The following is a 24,101-nucleotide window of genomic DNA, read 5'->3' as shown; positions in this document are numbered from 1 at the left end:
GAGCCTTCATCACACGGTCTATTCTCTCTAGCCAGAAAGCTTTCCCCATTCCTTTTTACCTTGCTGATATCTAAAAGTTCTTCAGGTATCTGATGACATGCTGCTCTTTGGTCCCTGCCCCTGCTCCCCATGTGCCCCTTCCTACATTAGGCCACATCCGTATCTTATTCTCATTGGTACTTTCTCTTTGCACGTTTGTCACAGTTGTGTTAGATACTAGGGAGGGGGCTATAATTCTTTGCTTAGGGGCATCCTTCCCTTCTAGACTCTTAGTTCCATGAAAATAAGGCTCATACTTTATTAGTTCAACAATCTCTAATGTTTAGTGGTACCTAGATGTTCAAAAAATATGTGCTGAATAAGTAAATCAATACATTATCAAGGTAGAGTCCAGTTTAAGTTTACGTTTACTTGGCCACAATGCCAACAGTATACATGGCTGAACTGACCCAAAAGATGGCAGAAGGAGAAAAGTTGACTCTGAACCTTTCTCTCTCTTAGTCTATACTCCTTTTATTTTACCGTTTCAATTTTCTTTTCATTCTTTTTTTTTTAACAATTTTTTTTGAAATTTTTATTTATTTATGATAGCCACAGAGAGAGAGAGAGAGAGAGGGAGGCAGAGGGAGAAGCAGGCTCCATGCACTGGGAGCCTGATGTGGGATTTGATCCCGGGTCTCCAGGATCGTGCCCTGGGCCAAAGGCAGGCGCCAAACCGCTGCGCCACCCAGGGATCCCCTCTTTTCATTCTTTCATCAAGTGAAGTCATATCCCAAAATACATAAAAGAAAAATATTTTATTTTAAGTGTTATGAAATTAATTAATTGAGTTTTTCAATAGGCTATAAAACTAGGGAGAGCAGTAACTTACAATGGGTCAGAGTCATAAGCAGTGTTAATTTTCCCCCCTTTACTGCTAGTGTAATGTAAGCTACATAATCTATCACAAGAGCAGGCTGTTTAAAAATGATGGTGGGCTTATAAATGTTTACAATCCTATCTGTGAAGCTGGAGTACCGCCAGTTCTGAGTGGTACAGAGTATACCAGAAAAGAAGAGTAACCCCGAGACCACCTTGACTTCGAGTCTAAGAGTTTATTTTCTGTTCTCAGTTTTCTTGACTTCTTTGCTGCAGTACACAGACAGGCACATCAATTTTTTCTAGATTCTTTTATGTATCTCACTTCTATGACAACTCACCCTCCTGGGTTTCCTCTATCACTTATCCTCCTCCTTTCCACTCCTTCCACGCCCAACTTCATTGACTATTGCCCATTACCACAGTCTAATCACAGGACTGAAGGGTCATACAGTCAAAGAGCAGTGCCAAGGAATCAAGAAGCCAGGCTCTAGTCCTCTCCTGACACTAGTTATCTATATGACTTTGAGCAGCACCTAATTCTGTATAACCCATATTTTTCTCTGTAAAATGAGAAAGTTAAATTCTCCCCCCATTCTTCATTTTTTCCCTCAGAGAAATTACCTCTTCATCATGTGATTTCATTTATTTGAAGTCTTAAATCCATCTTCCCAGCCCTAATCTCCCTCACTGCCATCTGTCCACATGCTATTTCCACTTACATGTTCCACTAACATTCAATACTTTAAGGCTATACACCGCTGGCAGCAGAGAGTTCTGGTACCACTCTCTTGGAAAGCAACTTAGTAACATGTCTCAAGAGCAATTTAGTAAGGTATCTCAGTGAAATATGCTGATACTCTTTTGATATGGGAATCTTTCAAAATGATTCAAAATATTGTTTTAAAAAAAAATAAGAAAGGAAAAGTTCACTGCTACACACACACGCACACACATAACCCAAATGACCAAAAGTTGGGGTATTATGTAAATTACAGTGTATAATTTTGATAACTAGTAAGTAGCCATTAAAATAGTATTTATGAAGGCTGTATAGCACCATAAAAATAGGTATAATATAATTTAAAAGTAAGTGAAAAGAATAGGATACAAATTATGTGTGAATATTAGTACGAAAACAAAATAAGTATGTTGAAAGACCTGCACGGTATTAAAAAAATAATATTTGTTGTTTCCATGTATTATATTACTAATGAAAGATATATTTTATCTTCTCTGACTTTTCCACACTTTTCATGTACATTTTCACATTACTTGTGTAATTGAAAAGGAATGTGGAAGCGGATCTCATTTCCTGCCTTCCTAAAATCTCCCTCCTCCTTGGGCTCCCCATGGCGCTCAGTTGGCCATGTGTCTTCTCACTCCTTTAGGTGTTTGGCCCTGGAATTTTTTAATTTTCTATTTTCTTTTCCCATCAGCCTTCACATACAAACAGTTCCTAATACAAAGGAATTCTTTTCTCACAAGAACATCTTTCCATCCCCACACTTTATTCCAGAGAGGAAGCTCTCCACTACTCATACCAGAATGCATTTAAAAGCCTCCTCAAAATACTCCACATATTTCCACGATTTTCTTCCTCTCCTGTTTTAAAACCCTTGCCTTCGACACTTGCCTTTGCTTCTTACTATCTATCAGTTTTAAATCCACTGTGGGCCTTAAAAGGCTCACATGTAATGCCTTTTCAACTTATTAACTCATTTTTCAAATTTCCCTTCCTCAAATTCTCTACTGTGCCCTAACAGAATTACTTTTTACCTTTGGGTTCCAAGAGAGTGATGGACCAAATGTTAGTCCAAGACACATCCAAGAAGGGATTATTACACTCCTAGCTTTACTGGCAGTGAGGCTGGGAAATAGTATAGACAGACAGCATCATGCTTACAGTAAGAGCGAGGGATGGCAAATAAATCCTGTTGTTATTGAATGGAATCACAGCCTTCAGTTAGGGGAAGGATTTCAGCAGGTTTCTGACAAAGTGCCTCACAACACCCTTGTAGATAAGATGAGGTGAGCTAGGTGATAATATGATTTGATAAATTAATCAAAAATTAAATAACTCTACCTAAAGAGTCTTGGGTAAAAGAGGTCAACCTGAAGAGCCTTATGGACACAATGCAATGCAAGTCTTTGCAACATTTTTTAAAAAAGATTTTATTTATTTATTTGAGAGAGAGAGAGAGGGTGCACAAACAGGGGGAAGACACAGAGGGAAAGGGAGAAGCAGACTCCCCACTGAGCAGGGAGCCCGACGTGGGGCTCAATCCTAGGATCCTGGGATCCTGGCCTGAGCTGAAGGCAGACACTAAACCGACTGAGCCACCCAGGCGCCCCTCCCTGCAACATTTTTTTATCAAAAACATAAATAAATAACTAGAAGCTATTCTTACTCAATTTGCCAAGTGAAATATCTGAAAAGGGGAGTAAATACAAAGAACAGAAAAAAAAAAAAGTCCTAGAATGTCTGAAATTGCAGGCTGATCATAAAGAAGTTGAAATTAAATACAGATATAAAAAATATATTAAAAAAAATAAATACAGATATAGAGGAATCCTTTCATCCAGATTTTAAAAACATGCCTGCAAAATGGGTGAGACCTGGATTATTAACAAAGGTCCACATTCTTTAGGGATTTCAGTTGACTGTATCTCCAATGTGAGCCAGAGCATCATGTGGATGCCAGACAACCAATATTTATTTTACGGTGACATTTAATAGACACCCAGGATGTCAGGCCAGGGAAATTTTTTTATTCCACCCTGAAATTGCTGAACTATAGTTCAACACAGAGAGCCATACTGTCATAGAGAAAGTGGACAGTCCAGAGGCTATGCAAAGCAACATGACCAGAAGCAAAGAAATGGTGAAAGAAATGGGGTTAACTTAGAAAAAGGATGATGAGGGAAGTGATAATACAGCTGTGCTCTTCAGCTGTGTTCAACAAGCTCTCTGTTAGATCTAGCTCAAAGGGAGCAAATGATAGGATGGTTGACTTTAGCTCGGGGTAGGACAGTTTTCCATTATTAGGTTGGCCCACAGCCACAGAACGCATGGGCCATGCATGTGTACTGTGACACTGCAAGATGGCCTGCTATGCGAAGGGATGGTTTTACTAGTGTGTTACAGAGTGACCAAGGTTTGCAGTCACTGCTTTGATATACTCTGGGAGTCTGAAATTCTGGAAAGCTATTAAATAAAGTTGTGCCACCAAGAAATGAATCTGTTTACTACCAAAGAATGTTAAACTGAGTGGATTTTTCTCTACCAGTTTCTCTGTGTCTTGCTTGTACCTCTGAAGTACTCTTTTATTACTGAAGAATTCAAAACATGAAGACAAGCTGTTGAAAGTCAGAGAGGGAAGGCAATCCTGAGTTATGCCCAACAGCTGTTCTGTCTCTTTGATGTTAAAAATCAATTGCCCAAAGGAGCAAAAGAGAAAACCTTTCAATCTTTCAATTACATTCTTAGATCTCATTGCATTTTACATTCGAATCTGGAGTAGGAAAGTCTGGCAAAAAAAATGTGACCCTCGTATGGGAGGAAAGATCATGACTGTAGTCATTCTTTGTTCTTAAAAATTGTTCACAACTTCCAACCAGGTGATACACAATAACTTTACCTCAATTTCCCACTGTGGTTCACAAAAATGAAATTTACCACACAACTGATTTTAAATGAGGCATCTAACATATCTTAAACATAAAAGAGCAAAATGAACATATGTTGTCTTTTTTAAACTTCCATTTGTTTTTTTTTAAAGATTTTATTTATTTATTTGATAGAAAGAGAGAGCACAAAGAGAGGGAGCAGCAGAGGGAGAGGCAGAAGCAGACTCGCTGGTGAACAGGATGCCAGATGTGGGACTCAATCCCAGGTCCTTGGGATCATGATCTGAGTCAGAGGCAGACACTTAACCGACTGAGCCACCCAGGCACCTCTAAACGTTCACTTTCTATAAAATGTGTTAATAGCAAGATACTACAGAATGGACTGCAATACATTTCAAGGTCATGAAACATCTTGATCATTTTTAGAGCAGTAACTTTTCATCAACTTGGAGTTCATTACTTTAGGAAGACAACACAATTGAAGACCAGATATTGATTAAGGAAACTCGCTTTTCACAATATTAGCATATTAATGCTTTATTTGTACAGAAACAATAGCACTAATTACAATGGAGTCTTATATTATTCATTGAAATAGTCATCAGCAGTAAGGGCATGTATACCGATGAGCCCTGAGTAATGTATAGAATGTACAGAGTAATGTATAGTAATGTCCAATTGCTGTACTATACACCCAAAGCTAATATGACAGTGTTTGTTAATTATACTTGAATTAAAAAAAATATGGTAAAAGCCAATTCATTAGCACTTAGTTGACATTAAAGAAGATAACTTCAGATACTCTTAAGATGTTAGCGCCATAGATGAGGTAAAGATAATTTAGAATATTTATCAATTTTCAGATTTGGAAACAGGCCCAGAGAGGTAAAGTACTCCTGACCAAAGTCTATGCAGTTGGTTAACTCTAGAGGAAGGTCTAGAACCAGGTCTCCTAGCTCCCTGTCAAATGCTCTTAAGATCACACTACAGGGAGTACCCGAATCCCAAAGTAAATCAAGTCCACACACGGGGTATGAATGCCTGCACTATACAGTGAACTATCCTAAGCCCTAGAAAAGCAATGGATATACGAAGAAGCCACTGCTTTCCTTAAAGAAACTTATGGTTTTGTGAAGAAAACAAACCTGGAAAATTGTTTAAATTATAGCTCCAGATATTAATTCAAGAGTTAAAAATATGTGATTTTTTCACGTTGATGTGTGTTCCCATGACTGTTATAGGAGCTCTGAGGAAACATGACTCCCATGAGAAGGGGAGGTGGAGAAATGTGGCAGGAGCAAGTAGGAGTTGAACTAGATCTTGAAAACTAGGGAGGATTTATAAGGCGAGAAAGAAAAGATGGCATTTTAGGAAGATGTAATTGTGTGAAGAGATACAAATTCTACTTGTACCTGTAGAGAGCTCTGCAAAACAACATACTGTGTTATCACCGGTATGAGGTAAGGGATATTATCATTTACTGTAAGAGTAATTTTCCCCAAGAAGAGCAATTAAATGTTTATTATCTGTCCTGGTAAATCGGGGGGAAAAAAAGATAAGAGCTGGGAACTATTAATGCAATACTTTATTTACAGTTGACTCTTGAGCAACATGAGGTTTGAACTGCGAGGGTTCACTTATACACAGGCTTTTTTCAATAAACACAGTATTGTAAATGTATTTTCCCTTCCTTATAATTTTCTTTTTTTTTCTTATGATTTTCTTAACATTTTCGTTTCTCTAGCTTACTTTATTGTGAGAGTACAGTATATAACACATATGCAAAATATATGCTAATCAACTGTTATTGGTAAGGTTTCTAACAGTAGCCTATTAGCAGTTAAGTTTAGGGGGAGTCAGTATGTAGATTTTTGACTGAACAGGTGGTCAATGCACCTAACCCCACATTGTTCAAGGGTCAACTCTATTTGCTTACTTATACCTCATTATTCTACAAACCGAGGAAGTTTTAAAAATTGGAAACAAAAATTGAATAAAATAAATTAAGGAAAATGATAAACTCAGGAATAAAAGCATCACACACAGAAAAGCTAACTATACAGTCCAGATGGCTGTTAATCAGAGGTCAGGGGCAAGGTGGATGGAAATAGAGCTGACCCTTTTTAGCATCTGCAAGACTTTCCTGCATTAGATTAAAAATAAAGCTAAGAGCTTGCAACTCAGGAGAGGCTGAGCCTTTCTTAATACTGATGATGAGAGAAATTTTTCCTGAGTTCTCATAAAGAAGCCACTGAATGATATAGTAGATGCTGTCCTCAACCCCATCCCTGATTCTATGGTTACAAAAAGTAATTTCATATGGTGGTTCCTCATACTACTGCTTAGTGTAGGACAAACATATCACATTTAGGTATGATCAATTACAAAACAGTGTGGCCCACATGCTTACTCCTCCCACAACATAAGAGGAAAATTTAGAATATGTACTGGATTGGAGAGACTATATATTCTACAGTTCATAGGGATTCATTTATTCACTCAAAGTGTATTGAATGTATACAACGTGATGGCCATGGGAATACAGCCATGAATAGAGGGGATGGTCATTCTTGTGAGTTAAATATTCTAGTGGTGGGAGAAGGATCACAGACAAACATGTCAGGGGTGCTTGGGTGGCTCAGTCTGCTATGCATCTACCTTCTGCTCAGGTCATGATCCTGGAGTCCTGGGATTAAGCCCCAAGTCCAGCTCCCTGCTCAGCAGGGAGTCTGCTTCTCGCACTGCACCCCCATCCTGTTTCATGCTACCTTTCTCAAATAAATAAATAAAATCTTTAAAAAAAAAAACATATGTTAGATGATGATAAATGTTATAGGGAAAAATAAGGCAGGACAAGGTGACAGAGAACATGATGGGCAGTGTGACGCTGGTATTTAGAAAGGGTAATAAAAAACAATCCCTCTGATGTGGTAAAGTTTGTGTAAAACCAGCATAATAGGAGGAAGGATATTCTAAGATGTCTGGGAGAAAAGTGCTGCAGGCAAAGGCCCCAAAAGAGGAGCATGCTTGGCATGTGTGAGCGACTGTAAGACAGAGGACAGGCAGAGGCAGGATTAAAGGTCTTCTTATGAAAATGAATGAAACAGGATGAGGTGAGAAAAAGGAACAATGGCAGAGTCAATCTTTGCTTCAGAAAACTCCTCTGTGTCTGCTTTAAAACAAGCCAAAGGGAGTTGAGGACAACCAGTATATATCATAGAATATGACCATCACCATGTCCGCTTAACCACTATGTTAAAACATGCACTAAAATCATCCAACAAACATGAGTTTTGTCTAAAGTTCAACTACTATTAGAGTTAGCATGAAAACTAGGCTCTCATTTCTGACATTTAAATATCCATAGAAAGTTCTAAATTGGCTTCCTGGTGAAACCTCCAAAGTTTTTTGAATGCAAATCACACCTCTATGTAACTGACATGCAGTATCAAATCATTCATTATATTTAAGCCAATGGAATGCTACAGGGCATCTTTTGAAGGTGTTGACTTTTATTTTATTTTCTTTATTTATCTTTGTATATTTTTTATTGGAGTTCAATTTGCCAACATATAGCATAACACCCAGTGCTCATCCCATCAAGTGCCCCCCTCAGTGCCAGCCACCCAGTCACCCCAACCCCCCCACCCACCTCCCCTTCCACTACCCCTTGTTCGTTTCCCAGAGTTAGAAGTCACTCATGTTCTGTGCCCTTCACTGATATTTCCCACTCATTTTCTCTCCTTTCCCCTTTATTCCCTTTCACTATTTTTTATATTCCCCAAATGAATGAGACCATATAATTTTTGTCCTTCTCCAATTGACTGACTTCACTCAGCATAATACCCTCCAGTTCCACCCACGGTGAAGCAAATGGTGGGTATTTGTCGTTTCTAATGGCTGAGGAATATTCCATTGCATATATAGACCACATCTTCTTTATCCATTCATCTGCTGAAGGACATTGTGGCTCCTTCCACAGTTTGGCTATTGTGGACATTGCTGCTAGAAACACTGGGGTGCAGGTGTCCTGCCGTTTCACTGCATCTGTATCTTTGGGGTAAATCCTGAGTAGTGCAATTGCTGGGTCATAGGGTAGCTCTATTTTTAACTCTTTGAGGAACCTCCACACAGTTCTCCAGAGTGGCTGTACCAGTTCACATTCCCACCAACAGTGCAGGAGGGTTCCCCTTTCTCCACATCCTCTCCAACATTTGTTGTTTCCTGTCTTGTTAATTTTCACCATTCTCACTAGTGAGGGGGAATCTCATTGTGGCTTTGATTCGTATTTCCCTGATGGAAAGTGATGCGGAGCATTTTCCCATGTGCCTGTTGGCCACGTCTATTGTTGACCTTGATTTTAAAGACAATCTGGCAATTGTGTGATAGCAGAATCCACTATCTACTGAAGGCACTTATGTGTGTCAACAAAACGGTATCATTAATTTAGAGAAGACAATTTATGTTTGGTTCCCCTCAGCAGGGGGCATGCATCCAGAACACTGAAACCAGTATCCAATCATGTAGACACAAGCAAAGAGAAGGAGGCGGATAAAAATATCCCTTTATGCCATGAGAAGTGTTGTCTTTTTGGAACCTGTTCTGTAAGCTTCTGCAATATTTTAACAGGTACTGAGACACAGGATCTATTAAGATTATCAGTGATTGGTTCCCTATTGAGTTTGGAGATCTGACTCCCATTAATAATTCCCCAGAAAAATATAAGTAAAGAGCAATAAAGCTGGCAAATATTGTGTATTGCTCTTGACAGATTCTGTCCCAAAGTGACACAGAATATATCAATGACCTCTAATGGACCATCTTTGCCTAAAGGCTCTCTTCACTACACTGACAGTTCAGAGTAAGGAAGCTGGGCTTGTAATTTCTGTCAAGAAGAAACTGACATAGAGATTGGCTGTCCAATATGGGTTTACAAATTAAACCATCAGTACCAAAAACTGGTTAATATTAATTTATACATTCAACAGTAAAAACTTTTTTAGAAAATATGTGAAGTTCCAAGGACACAATTACCTGCTCGGCCAACAATGAAGCTAAGCTTGAATACGCATCTGCAAACTCTGGACCATATTGAATGGAGTCCTTCAGTAATGTGATGGCTTCTTCTTTCTTCTCCTGGGACCTACAGATTATAAAGAGGGAAAAAAAAATCTTTTAATAACACTTTGTTTAAATCCTCTGACTAGACGTTAAAACCTCATTTCTTTTCGCAAAGAGAACCTGATTCTCTCTGGATTTCACTGCAAATGAACTGCACTAGATTGTCTCAAGGTGCCATCGGTTTCCGTCTCTGAATTCTCAGTGGAAAGACATGTAAATGATGCTGCAGTTTATTCACTGATTTTTTTTCTACTTTCTGTTTCCTGCTGTGCACTTCCTGAGAGTTTTACTTAATATTTTACAGGCTTGTTAATCAGAAACCTTGACCCTTAGAGGAACAGTTGTGGAGGCATTTGTGGGAGCCAGTTGGAGCCAACTCCAACAAGAGGAGTTGAGCCCCGGGAGTACTGGTTGCACCACCACAGGCTGGGCTGCTAACAGTGGCTGAGGCACCTATCAGGGACAAGTCAGCCAAACTGCTCATGTTAACCTTTGCTCTTATATCTAAGAAGGATCCTTTTATACATAAGATGTGAAGTTAGAAAATACCATGACTACTGGTTGGCAAAGAATGATTGGCTATTTAATCATATTATTTTTATTGAAAATCTGGGCTGGTTCTGTTTTCTTCATTTTAGTCTTCTCCCAAAAGTGATTACTTCTGGTTCAAAGAGGACTCAAGGCCCCAAAGTTATTACCAACATTTTGGGTGGCAGTTCTCTTTCCTGCTTGTGCCATGGGGGCAAAACTGGGTCATTATTCTGATATCAGTATTTTTGAAGCCAAAAATACACACCAGCAGTGATCAACTTCGCTACTAATACAATTTCACAAACACTGACTACTTTGCTCAGTGCTAGACATAACCTTTATGTAAAAGGAGTGGAATGAAAAAAACAGAATCCCCGAACTATAGAGAACACACAACCTAAGGGTCCTCCCACATTTATTGGGTACCAATACGGAATTGTATGCTTATGTCTTCACTATTTAGGGTCAACAATCATTTTTTTGGCAATGTACCTTATGCTCTGGGAAATTTTCACATTAACAGTATTAATCTTCACAACAGCCTCATGCAGCAGGTGTTCACTGCCCTATCATTTTCATTTTTTGAAGGAGAAAATTTGGATTCAGAAAACCTTAGTGACTCATCATGTTCATATAGCCCGTCTTCTGGGTCGAGAGCCCATACTCTTCCATCACACTGTATCTGCTTCCTCTAACTACTTAGAAACCCATTTTTTACGACCTTGCTGCTCAGTGTATGATTCATGAACCAGTATCATCAACCTCACCAGGAACTTGTTAGAAATGCAGAGCCTCCGGCTCCATCCAGACCTCCTGAATCAAACCCTACATTTTAAAAAGATTCTCTGGTAATCTGTTCACACGCTGAGATTTCAGCAGAATTGCTCCATAAATTAGCAAAGGCGGCTCAGTGTCGTTCCTGCTGCAAAACCCCTAAGTCTTCAGTGTCTGGGTGATGAACATCTGGAGAGGAAAAACTACTATTGAGTCCATGAGTTTGAGTTCCAAGTGCTAGAAGCAGCATGCTACAAGGCAATTTTACCTGGAAGAGTCTTCTATGATAGACCTTGAAAAAAAGTCATGTTTCCAGCATAGACCTGCATTCATCTGTGCAATTTGGCTCATATGTATCATTGGCCTATTACATGTTAGCTATTTCCTAAGGGAGGTCCATGCCATCCTTGTCTTCCTGGAAGCAAGCTAACTCCTACTGGGCTCCCCTTAATGCACAGTCCTGTTCTTGATATCAAGGTGTAACACCTGTGTGCTTCAGTGGATTATTTTTGGGATGTGGCTTGAAAGCTTCAGGATTATAAGAAATTTGTATCTCATCTCTTTTAGTAATGCTTTTTTAAAAACTGATTCATTCATTTAGTCAACAAACACTGAAAGAGTGTAACTACGGAAGTCCACTATGTTTATGTACTCCTTGGTTTCTAATTTAAAATATACCTTGAAGTACATCTTCCATGGGCACATGTAAATGAAAGCTTATTTTTTAATCCTGGTAATTTGACTACTGATTTCATGGTTAGCAGAACTCTTCCTCCAAGGATTTCATAAATCTTTTTTTTTTTTTTTTTTTTTTTTTTTTAAGATTTATTTATTTTAGGGAGGGAGGGGCAGAGGGAGAAATAGTCTCCTGACACAGGCAGCTGCTCTGAGACCCTGAGACCATGAGACCGGAGCCAAAACCAAGAGTCAGATGCTTAACCAACTATACCACTTAGGTGCCACTCATAAATCTTCATTAGTATTAATTTGGAAATCCTCCCAAAATCCATAAGAAGATTCAGACTTTAGAAATTAAGGCTGAGGATTAAGTCCCTCAGAATGTAACTGAGCTTGGATATTCTTCAAAATCAGCAGGAAAAAAACCCACAAACCCACAACAATTTGATAGAAAAGATGTAGTGATTTTCATTTGTCATGGCTCACATCAGTTAGAATGGCAATTTAAACCTTTTATGTATGAATTCAGTGTGATTAATTACCACTTAAGGCAGTCTAGGAATCTAAACATTTAAGGCTGTCCATTAACATTCATATGATACAGTGGAAAAGTCAGCATCAAATTATCCCCAGGGAACCTAATTCTTTATGAAAAACTGTATCTCTGTTAATCTCTTAAGGGACTGACACACTTTCAAAAAAGAGCTCACCATGTAATTTTGGTGAGTATAGGAGTATTGCAAGATGCAAAGACCATGCAGATAAGACATTTCTCCTCGGCTCTGTACTCCTGGATGATTCTGCTTTTTTCCCTGGGAACTTTCGAGAGTCATTAGATATCAACAGGTGTCAGGTACACACCACCTTAACAGATATTTGAAAATGTTTCTTTTACAGAAGCCCAAGACACTCATAAGCAGTATTTTGTTGTTGTTGTTTCTGAAAGGGAGAGAAATAGGAGAAAGAAACAGTTCCTCTGTAGTGTCTCTTTTGCTCAGCCTTTGGTGGGAGCTTAAGAAATTGGCATGGTTTTGATTTAATAACAGAACAGATCATTCATCTCAATAGGACCTTCACTGGTTAAATAGTACTGTGATTACTACGTGAGAACTGAACTTCATTTCAACCTGATTCTGGTTTCAGAGGCATCCCTTTTCATATCTATCTTATAGCCCCATGTTTCTCTACTAATTGTCTCATATGAATTAAGAATTGGCGGCAATATTTCTACAAAATTCTGTCAACTAGACTGCACCTTACTCAGTTTTGCTTGCTCGTACCTTCGTTCACAGCCTCTTTCTAGTTCTCCTTTTTTTTTCTCCTTCTACTGACAGATACATTTTTTTCTACAGCACTGCCTTTATATAAAAATCATCACTAACGCCCTGGTGTGTACAGATAGACTGTTTACAACCTTCCACAGTGTGGTTCTGATCAACATTCCCAACATAATCAGGTACCCACTAGTCCAGCCAGACTGGGTGGCCTTTGGCATTTATCCTACAGAACCTAAGACATCATCTACTCCACTGCTTTTCTACCCTCAGTGTACTATAAAATCACCTTGGGTGCTTTTAAAAAGGTCTTGGTGTTTCTAGGCTGCACCTCTTAATAGGGAGCCATACAAATATGACAGCCATTCAGATTTGAGAATTACGGATATAATTCACCCTCCTTGATTTACAGTAGGGGGAAATGAGGCTCAGAGGGCCTCAGTGATTTGTGCTGGTCCCAAGCAAAAAGGGAGGTCTCACATAGGTCTTGTGCCTCTCTGCCTGGCATTCATGCTGTGCTACTGCACAGATGGCTTTCCCCTCCTCTGCTCTCAACTCTGCTTGACTGACTCACCAGCTCAAAGCATGATCCCTCATCCCATCTCCTAAACATATAACAAAATTAGAAAACATATTTATATATACACTGCCTTTCTTATATGTTGGTTTTCTTTCTGTATCTCTGTAAGGAAAAAAAAAATGGCGGGTAAATTGCTTTCTGGAAGGCCTGTTCTGGCCTCCAAAGGAGGAGCTGCCTTTGTTCTTCAGCTCACCATTCTAAAGAGTATCTGGGTTCCATCTCACTTTGCTTCTCCAAGGCCCCTGCCACTGCCTCACAGAGGGGGTACATCTTTCCACCAGTGAGTGGGCCATGCAGGGAAGTGGTCAGAAATTCTTGTTTTCCAGCAGCTGTTTGCTGAACATTTACTCTCTGTTAAGGATACAGTAAGTGATTCTTTTGAAGTCTTTATATTAATTCTTGAGTATAATGAATTAGGTATAATTACTGCCATTTTTAAGATTTAGGAAATGCCAGTAACCAACATCCTAACAAAAATAAACTGAGATTTGGAGGGCTAAGTGATGTGCGCCCAGCACACAGCTACTGTGACACCAGGATTCTAATCTAGAATTTCAAATCTGTCCCGTTCCATGGGCAGGTCACAGTCAGCACTTCTGCATTCACTCTCTTAAATGATAGGCATCTGAGACCATTACTTGGTTTTAAGCTCCTTCATAGGCAAGATCTATGTCTTATTAATCTTACTTCTTTTACCCCAGTAATCTGTACACCGTAGAAAATAATTTTAGTAAAGTGACCTGTACATAATAGAAATTCAGTAATTGCTAAGTTAATTTTTTTTAAAAAAAAACATGGTTTTTCTATTCTCTTTATTCCTAATCTTTGTAAATCTTAAATAAGCATCTCCGTATTCTAATCAAGTTAGAGGTACATAATATTATCATCCATTTTATATCTCCATTTCTACAGCTCTTTCAGTATTATAGAAGCAATCCTAAGGAAGACAGAAGCATCTCAAGCTTTAGAATCATAAGAACATTACAAATATAGTTATTATTTATTGAGCACTTCTTACTTACCAGGTACCACTAAGCAGCTTCTCTACTTTAACTCTGCATAGTAGTTAAAAGCACAAACTCAAAAACCAGGACTGGCTTCAAATTCTATTTCTACCATTTACTAGCTAGCTTCTTTAGGCACATCATCAGACCTCTCAGTCTCAGGTACACAGTAGATACTATATATGTTTTGGCTTTTATTAGCTTGTTTAATGTTTCTAAAATCACTCATCAAAACCTATCTCCTTTTTTTTATTTTCCAATTAATTTTTTAAAACAAGGAGAGTGTAATATTTTTGAAATTTCTTCAAAAGTAATATACTTTCAGGGAACCTGGATGGCTCAGTTGGTTAAATGTCCAACTCTTGATTTTGGCTTAGGCTATGATCTCAGGGTCATGGGATGGAGCCCTGTGCTGGGCTCTGTGCTCAGCATGGAGTCTGCTTGGGATTCTTCATCTCCTTCTCCCCTTGCCCCTCCCCTGCTCCCTCCTGCTTTCTCTCAAATAAATAAACAAAATTAAAGATTTTATTTATATATTCATGAGAGACTCACAGAGAGAGGCAGAAACACAGGCAGAGGGAGAAGTGGGCTCCCTAGGATCTAGGATCACATCCTGAGCCCAGGCAGATGCTCAACTGCTAAGCCACCCAGGCATCCAAATAAATAAAATCTTTTTTTTTAAGATTTTATTTATTTATTCATATAGACACAGAGAGAGGCAGAGACACAGGCAGAGGGAGAAGCAGGCTTCCTGCAGGGAGCCCGACGTGGGACTCGATCCCAGGTCCCCAGCATCACACCCTGGACTGAAGGCAGGTGCCAAACCGCTAAGCCACCCAGGGTGCCCCCAAATAAATAAAATCTTTTAAAAAAAGTAATATACTTCCACATTTCAAACTATCCACAAAAAAATAAGGCTAGACATCAGAGTGATTTTTTTCTTTGATACCATAATAATTTTTTTAAAGCTTTCATTTATTTATTTGACAGAGAGAGAGAGAGAGAGCAAGTATGAGCAGGGGGTAGGGGCAGAGAGAGAGGAAGAGGGACAAGTAGACTTCCTACTGAACTTGAAGCCCAATGAAGGGCTAGATCTCAGGACCCTGGGGTCATGACTTGAGCTGAAGGCAGACATTTAACTGAATAAGTCACCTAGGTGTCCCCATAATAGATTTTTTTTTAAGATTTTATTTATTTATTCATAGAGACACAGAGAGAGAGAGAGAGAGGCAGAGACACAGGCAGAGGGAGAAGCAAGCTCCATGCAGGGAGCCCAGCGCTGGACTCGATCCCAGGACTCCAGGATCACACCCTGAGCCAAAGGCAGTGCTAAACCGCTGTGCCACCCGGGCTGCCCTATAATACATTTTTAATACAATTTAAATCCCATTAAATACACAAATGAATATGTTGCACTAAATGTAAGATCACACCCCTACCAAACAAGTCATTACCCCTGGAAAAATCACTCTAAGGCAAACAGCAAAGTGAAGAGGCAAAAATGGCAGAATGATAGTCCGGAATCCACTCAGTTTATGTCAGAACCACATAAAGGAGTGGGTCTGCATTTTTAGGGGTGACTGCTAGAGGTGAATATTTGGGCAAGAAAGAATCAGGAGTAATTCCCAGCCTCTTCTTCGGTAAAGCCAGGAAAGCTTCTTAGAAAAGAAAGGATTAGGCAGTTATCTCCATGTGAAAAGATATTAAAAAAAAAAAAAAAAAGAGAGAGAGGCAGAAAATTTCAAATAGACATTATAAAATTTCTTAATGGGAATGAGTATGTACTCCAACAGTACAGATCACCCCTGGGCCAGCATTAGACAGTATTAAAACTTCCTAATACATTCATTTTGGATCTATCATTAAGCAATTTGGGGAAATCAGAAGCCCATTTTCAATGTAAGCCCCATCTATACAGGACTACTCTGTTAGCCATTTAGACTAAATTGACAGGTCAATTCAAAAGGGGAAAAATATGAAAATAACATTTGCCTCTGAATTGACCAAGCATGTGATTTAGCTAACTCCGCAGGTTATTTCTCCGAATAATGTAAAAAAGCTTAAATTAAGTAGCCCATACCTGGTGAATGAATTGATAAAATCAAACCTCAGTAAATACCCCTTGGGCATACACCTTCACTTAGAAGTCACAGAAAGGAGCATTCGGAGTCCCTTTGGAAACTCATGTCACACTAAGGACAGTCAGAGCTTCTTTTGGGGGGTTCATTTGACACCGGTGAAGCTATTAGGGATCGCTGGATAGATGAGAGGAGTAGGTAAAGGTAAAAGTGTCCCAGGGTGATAATATTTATTGCCTCTCAGCATCCTGAATTTCCTGACCCACCAAATAAGGAAACATCAAGTGACTGCACCATCTGATGACTGTTGATCCTCCATGACCTAAAATATTTTGTCTTCACTTTTCCTTTTAGATCAATAGTCCTTGGGGCACCTGGGTGGCTCAGTGGTTGAGCGTCTGCCTTTGGCTCAGGTCATGATCCCGGGGTCCTGGGATCGAGTCCCACATGCATGAAGCCTGCATGGCGCCTGCTTCTCCCTCTGCCTGTGTCTCTGCCTCTCTCTCTGTGCCTCTCCATGAATAGGTGAATAAAATTAAAAAAAAACAAAAACAATAGTTCTCAAATTTTAGTGCTTAAGAATCCTTGGGTGTTTGGTAAAATGTGGAATTCCAGGCCTCCTCAGATTCAGTAGGTCTGAGGGAGGGCCCAGGAATCATTATTCTCAATAAGCCCCTCAGAGAATTCTGTTGGGGGTGGTCTTCAGCCTACATTTTAGGGCAACTTTGCCCTGGTTCAGTTTGGGATTTGCCTGTTCACCTGATCCTGGAGACAAGGCTAAATGTAAGAGGATGATAAAAGTCAAAAAGACTTCCTGGATCCATCAGAGCCAAAAAGACAATCACAGTGGTCAGGTGATTTGGCCGGATGACTGGGAGGCTCCAGTGGGGATGGGTGGAGAGGACACTGAGAAAGACTGTGATTGGAAGAGGCAGTTTTCTGTCTCCCTGCAGCTCCACTGTGGATGCCTCTTCTCTGCATCCAAGTCTTAGAGCCCGTGTCATCCACGTGGGCATCAGAGCATACATAAAAATCTAATACTCTGCAAGCAAAACTGTTCTCTCACATTTTCCCCAGGAACTTTCAAAAGGCTAAAAGTCCTGAGAAGGGCTTCCTGGGACCAATAACATCTTCATTATTGATTTCATGAGAGAAACATTAAGTAGAAATTAGATCTTGCTCATAATGTGCAAATTTTGCCATTAAACGTTTGTAGCTTCCCAGGGAATTCTTCCTTTGGTTATACAGCAGTGGGGCTGTTTTTCTTGTGTGTTAAGTAAAAACATTTGCATCATCTTACTTTCTTGGCTCTATCTCAATGACAGATATTTAGCGAAAGCAAAATAAGGCTTCACCATATTTTCTTTTAGTAATTAAGGACCTGTTAAGTTTGTCAATTTGGGAAACTTTCTGGATTCCTGTCTAAAATCTCATGATACATTCATTTAAACTAAAAGCAGATGCTTGCTTTGAAAAAGTATTGACATTTGGGGAGAATTTAGGAAATGCCAGCAACAGAAATAAATGGATTTGGCAATCCACTTGGCAGCAGTAAAATTTCCCATTAACCACAGTGTGAACTTGGGAGTGCTGGGGAGCTCCCTTAATTTGGTTCCATTATTGGAATGTTTTGTTGTTGTTGGGTCCCAAAATGATGTCTCTTACAAAGGAAAAAGATTATGATTTTTTTTTGGGTGGGGGGAGCTTCTTTGGGGACAGATAGGCTTTACCAGTACTTTTGAAAAATGAACTGTGAAAGTCAAGTTGTAAATATCTGACAGATGATCTTTTCAGAGTATACATTTTTTTCTAGGGCCCTACTATCTTTCCTATATAGAAAAAGAAGAAAATTGGATCAGCGTTTGTGTACCCTCACTCACATTCGAGTTTACTGAGCACATCTCTGAGCAATGCTATGGAAATACAGCATTGGGTTTACTGGTGTTCACACGAGTTGTGCTATTTGACTTTTTATGGAAGTCACACAGGAAAATTGTCTGCAGGGCAGATCCCTATTATGTGCTGATGAAGAATGAATTTTTTTTCAGTTCAAAACTATACTCACTATAGTTAGTGAGTCACCGGCACCTCACACCCTGCCCCAATCCAGGTGGGTCTGCAGGATCAGATTGAGGTCACTGCAGCAACAATGGGAGGCGGTTGGGGTGCCCACTCTGTGCGGCGTCAGTGGTCAAGCTTTAGTTGCCTTTAACACTTCTCGCCCCAGCTGAAATCTGAGGAATAGAATGCTGGGGAAAGTTCTGACGCTGTCTAGTTACAGAGCAGCAGAGAGGAAGACACAGCTCACAGAAAGACCTCACACAGAAGCTGGCACAGCGTAGGTGCTGAGGAAATGTTTGTCCTGAATCCCTCCTGTTTCACTCCTTTTGAAGGCTCCTGATATCTTCATCAGCTCAGTGAGGTCACTGCCCTGAACCCAGGCAGCAGAATGCTTGCCCCACTAGGGCCTTGCTCCTGCACGTGTGGGGCAGTTCGGTGCCAGGAGTGCATGGAGGTGAGTCGGGAGTGGAGGGAAATAGTCCCAAGCCAGCATCACTCCAAAGCTCGCGCAAATATTTATGCTCAGCTATTCCATGATCTGAAGGAAAGCATAGAAGCAATGCTCCCAGTTTGGTATCTGGAGAGGGCAGCTGAGAGCAGCCTGATTTAGCCAGGACTCATTCACCCCATAGATAAAGGGTCACTGTGATGACGGGCACATCCCTGGTTTTAGGCTCAGGCTGATTGCTGTCTGAATCCCAGCTCTTCCCTCATTAGCTGTATGGCTTGGATTAGATGTTCCACTTCCATGTGCCTCAGTGGCCAGATCTGTTGAATGGGTACATGAATCACTACCCTCCAGGTTCCTTTGAGGATGCAATAATTACACAAAGGCAGGGTGCCTAGCAGATTGTCTGGCACATCGGATGATGCTAACTCTAACTTGCTCCTTCTCTACTTTTCAGTCAGATTCCCATCTGGAATTCCTATCAGAACCCTTACCAACTAAGTTCTCAGAAAAAACAGAATGCTGTCCCATTGCAACTACTTCATCTGAAGAAAAATGCACTTTCAAATTCCTTTCTGGTCTTCCTCTTCCACTTCAGTTAAGGGATTAGAAACTTGGAGTCATAGTTAAAACCACAGATTCCTGCGGCTAAAGAGGTTTACAGGATCACCTTGTCCAGTGCCTTATTTCATAAAGGAGGAAACTGAGTCTCAAGGAGGTTGAGTATTGCCTGAAGCTGTTCAACGGCAGGGGTAGAAAATGCATTATCTACTTCTGATTCATTATTCATTTTATCCCAAGAAGCTGAGCTTCAAATTGGAAGTGGGAAATTATGTCCCTGGGCTAATAATTAATCGTAGCTAAAATTTATTTCATCTTTATTGGGGGCTAGGTCCTATGTTAAGTACTTATATGCATTCTCATGTTCACTACTCATGAAAAGAAGTTACTAGTATTATTCCCATTTATTTTATTTTTTAAAGATTTTATTCATTTATTTATGAGAGACACACAGAGAGGCAGAGGCACAGGCAGAGGGAGAAGCAGGCTCCCCACAGGGAGCCTGATGCTGGACTCGATCCCAGGACCCCAGGATCATGACCTGAGCCAAAGGCAGATGCTCAACTGCTGAGCCACCCAGGCCTCCCTAGTTCCCACTTTATAAGTGAGTAATTGGAGGCACTGCAAAATAAAAATGTTTTCCCAAAAACACACTACAACATGGCCGAACTGAGATGCAAACTTACTAAGTTCTTCCACAACTCCTGGTCCTGAGGAGAGACACAGGGACAGGTGATAGCCAGAGGTACGAGAAAGGGCTGGCTCTGGAGGTGCCACTCAATAGAGCTTACTGTTCCTAGCCCTCCCCTCCCTGCCTTGTGCCCTGTCTCTAAGGGGAGAGTGATGGTGTCCATCCTCTGACCACCCTGAGTGGGCAAGTGTACGAGGCATGAGGAAGGGCTTTGTAATTCTTCATGCGAGTGTCAGTTATTGGCATGCTAGTCACTTGTTGGAGGAGAAGTGGCAGAAAGATTGAGGGCAGAGAGCCCTGCAATGCTGCCCAGCAGACAGGGGCATGAAAACACCAGGCTGGGTCCTCGGAGCAGAGGAAGCTGGGAGGAAGACTTCAAGGCCAACTTCACGTTCCCACAGTGCTTTCTGGCACATTCCCCGCAGACTACAGGTGAGTGTGGGCCAGAGCTCACGTGGAGAACATGCATATCCCTCTCTCTGCCCTTCGTGTTTCTCCTCCTGGCCCACACAGAGCTAAAAATAGATCTGAAAGCCCCCTGACAATCCTGAACAAGTTATATTCCAAATGTAGCCTGTTGTGTCAAGGCAAAATCGAGCTACTGGACTTAAGATAAAAAGCTTATCTTGATCTTGTTCTCCTAGAGTAAGACACTGCATGCGAGAAGAAATTCCCACTGGTTACCCTCATTTCTCTCTCCCTTTTTTTGGTTTTTATTTTAATTCCTGTTAGTAGACATAAAGTGTTCTATCAGTTTCAGGTGTGCAATACAGCAATTCAACACTTCCCTGTTCATTTCTCTTATTCTTCTAATTGACTTGTACCTTCTTCAAGCTACATCTCTACTCAAGAGTTGCTCCAAGTCAGAGCCCAGCACAGGATCTTAAGGAGACCAGACTGTAAACAGAGCCAGGAAAACTCATGAAGCTTAGGGATGGTGGCGGTGGGGCGGGCACATATAATTTTCAGGACAGGGGAGAACACTGAGCACTCTGGTACTTGACAAAGCAGTCTGGCCCGTTTAATTATCCTGTCAGAAATATTTATGCAGGGAGAGAAAAAACATTTCAATTCCTTCAAGAGAGTGTAAACAGAATCAGGGGTTCCTTAAAGCTTGCGCTCCCTCACTGGGTTTCTCATGCAGGCTGCCTTCTGGCCTCACCAGTGTTCACTGCCGCCGTGACAGCATGAGAGGGGATTGAGAAAAGGGACCGTTCTTTGCAAACGTACTATGGATTTAAAGCAACCCACTCATGCTCAACTCATTAGCAATCACAGCATGAATGAACAGAGTTTTGGTGGGGGAGAGATACTTACAAAAATATTTTAACAATTAGCAATCTGTGTATACACAAATAACTCCCAAATCTTGAGGAAGTAGGTAAACATTCTTATCATTTCCCAGATAATCCAGTTTTGTACAAACAGTGAACTGAAGATAAAAATGCAAACGAGGGGTGCCTGGGTGGCTCAGTCAATTAAGCATCCAATTTCAGCTCAGGCCATGATCTCAGGGTTGTGAGACTGAGCCCTGTGTTGGGTTCTGCACTTAAGCCTGCTTAAGATTCTTTCCCTCTTTCTCTCTGCCTCTACCCCACCCCTCTCTAAAAATAAAAAATGCAAATGAAGCCGTATTTTAGATGAGCTAGAAGAGTTCTTACTTTAAAAACCTTTGTAATATTCTCTCTCAAATGAAGTTTGAAGGCTCGTATTTCACATCCGTTGGCAAGCGATCAGTGCGACTGTGTCAGGGTGTACACAGCATGGGAGAGTGGTGGAAAAGACAGACGAAAGTGGCAGCATTATGGAAAGTCCTAAATGCTGAGACATCTGGACTCTGTGTATGTAATGGATGATCAACAAAATTCACAGGTGCCCCTCAATTTATAGGGAGGGTGGAAGAAGCATACATGTTGGAAATAGAAGGAAAAAAAACATGTTGCAATACAGGTAATGAAATAAAGAGCTTCAAAAGCAGGACAAGGTCAACAGTGGCATATTCTTCATTTCAGAGACATCAGGGGAATGAACAGGTGAGGAGGAAGAAGGACCAAATACTAACCATTCTTACCAATCTGATGGGAGAAATTTCAGAAGGAGTTAAGAGAACGTGAATGAATAGTTGAAATGACACAGATCATCTAGGGGAATCTGGGGTGTACAGAAATGTGTGGAATGGGAAAAATCTGAAGACCTAAGATCAAGCCCACAATAATGGATGGGGGAAGGGGATAGAAATAGAATCAAGAACACATGTGGATTTTATACTACTGCCTACTAATGGCTAAAAAAAAAAAAAAGCTGACAATACCAAATGTTAGGGTGTGAAGCACATGGATCTCCTCATCATTGTTGATGGGAGGGAAAGTGGTACGATTACTTTGAGGAACAGTTTGGCAGTTTCTTAACACATTAAAGATACATTTGCCCACAATTCCATTCCTAGATATTTACCTAAGAAAAATAAACATACAAAGACTAGGACATGAATAGTCACAACATGAATATTCACAATTACTCAAACCTGTATAAAACAAAACAAAACAAGTATTCACCCACAGGAAAATGGATAAACAAATTACAGTCTATTTACACGATGGAATACTACTCAGCAATAAAAGAAATGTAACATGTAACCACAGGAATAAGACTCAAAACACTATGCTGAGCAAAAATATCCAGATGCCAAAAAGGTGCATGGTAAGTGATCACTTTTAAATGAAGTTCTAAGGCAGGCTAACTAATTTATGGTGGAAAGAATCAGAATAACAAGTGCCTGGGGGGGGGGGGGGCAGGGGGAATTACTGGGAAGAAGCATGAAGGGTCTTTCTGGCATGATGGAAATTGTTCATGTTACTTTGGGGGTAATTACAAGAGTATTTAGAGTTGTCAAAACTCAGATTTGTGCATTTTTTTTCCATGTCAGTTATGGCTCAACTTAAAAACAACAACAATGCATAAAATCATGATGTAAGCACTGGCCTTGTTAAGGAAGCAAGACACATCTTCCCCAGAAGAGCAAAAGAAGGGGGAGTCTGTGAACATGCAGGAAATTTTGTGGTAGGAAGAAGGGAAGCTGCGCAAGTTGACCTTGCATGACTTGACTATTCTTAGGAAAAGTAAGAGATGATATTATCTTCTGGGTTTGTGTATGGGCACTAAGGAGGGGAAGGATACATGTATTGGGAAAAGAAAACATATTTGGGAGATACTATAAGATGATAAGGGATGAATCTCTAACAGCCTTAACCCCCGATCCTGTTTTGTTTCAAAACCCTCTGCTCTTCAGAGTTTGTTGGGTCCTACTCAACCCAGATTTGTATTTCTCATCCCCAACATTTGGCAGATTGGAAGAAGGTCAAGAGCATCTATTCCTAACAGATGAAAATTGCTTCTTGGAGTGGAAGTGTGCAGTGAAGATACAATTAGATTACATATAAAAAATAAAACTCGATGGTTTGTGGTCTCCCAAAGCTCAATACTATTTAACAAATCTTATTCTTGAGCATTTATTTGGGAAAGAAGTAAGAAAAAATGCTTACAAAGGCTCCTGGGGGGAGGGTGGGGGCTGATAATGAAAAGGAGTTGAGGAATATTGGTCTAGGAAAAGCAAAATGCAGGCAATGGGATAACCTGAGTTGCAGGCCTGGTCAGGTAAGTAAATGAGGGTTAAGGTGTGCAAGAGTCTAAGATGATGTCACATGTATTAATGAATGGATAAATAAGAGATGGAATTATAAATCAGGAATATAAAAACCAGAGAGAACAGAGATTGTAACAACGGTGAAGAGCAGGGTTGGTAGGAATGTGGG

General features: G+C 40.3%; 1 protein-coding gene across 1 annotated transcript in view; it reads right to left on the bottom strand.

The window, feature by feature from the left end:
• Nucleotides 1-24,101, bottom strand: part of TMTC1 (transmembrane O-mannosyltransferase targeting cadherins 1) — a 269,262-nt gene that overhangs the window by 27,199 nt on the left and 217,962 nt on the right. Inside the window, exon 13 of the mRNA XM_077870576.1 lies at nucleotides 9,523-9,631. Coding sequence (XP_077726702.1) covers nucleotides 9,523-9,631 — 109 coding nt within the window. The remainder of the gene's footprint in view (nucleotides 1-9,522; nucleotides 9,632-24,101) is intronic.

This window comes from Canis aureus, chromosome 25, assembly GCF_053574225.1.
Source record: "Canis aureus isolate CA01 chromosome 25, VMU_Caureus_v.1.0, whole genome shotgun sequence".
NCBI classification, from domain to species: domain Eukaryota; kingdom Metazoa; phylum Chordata; class Mammalia; order Carnivora; family Canidae; genus Canis; species Canis aureus.
This window is presented reverse-complemented; position numbering and strand designations above follow the sequence as displayed.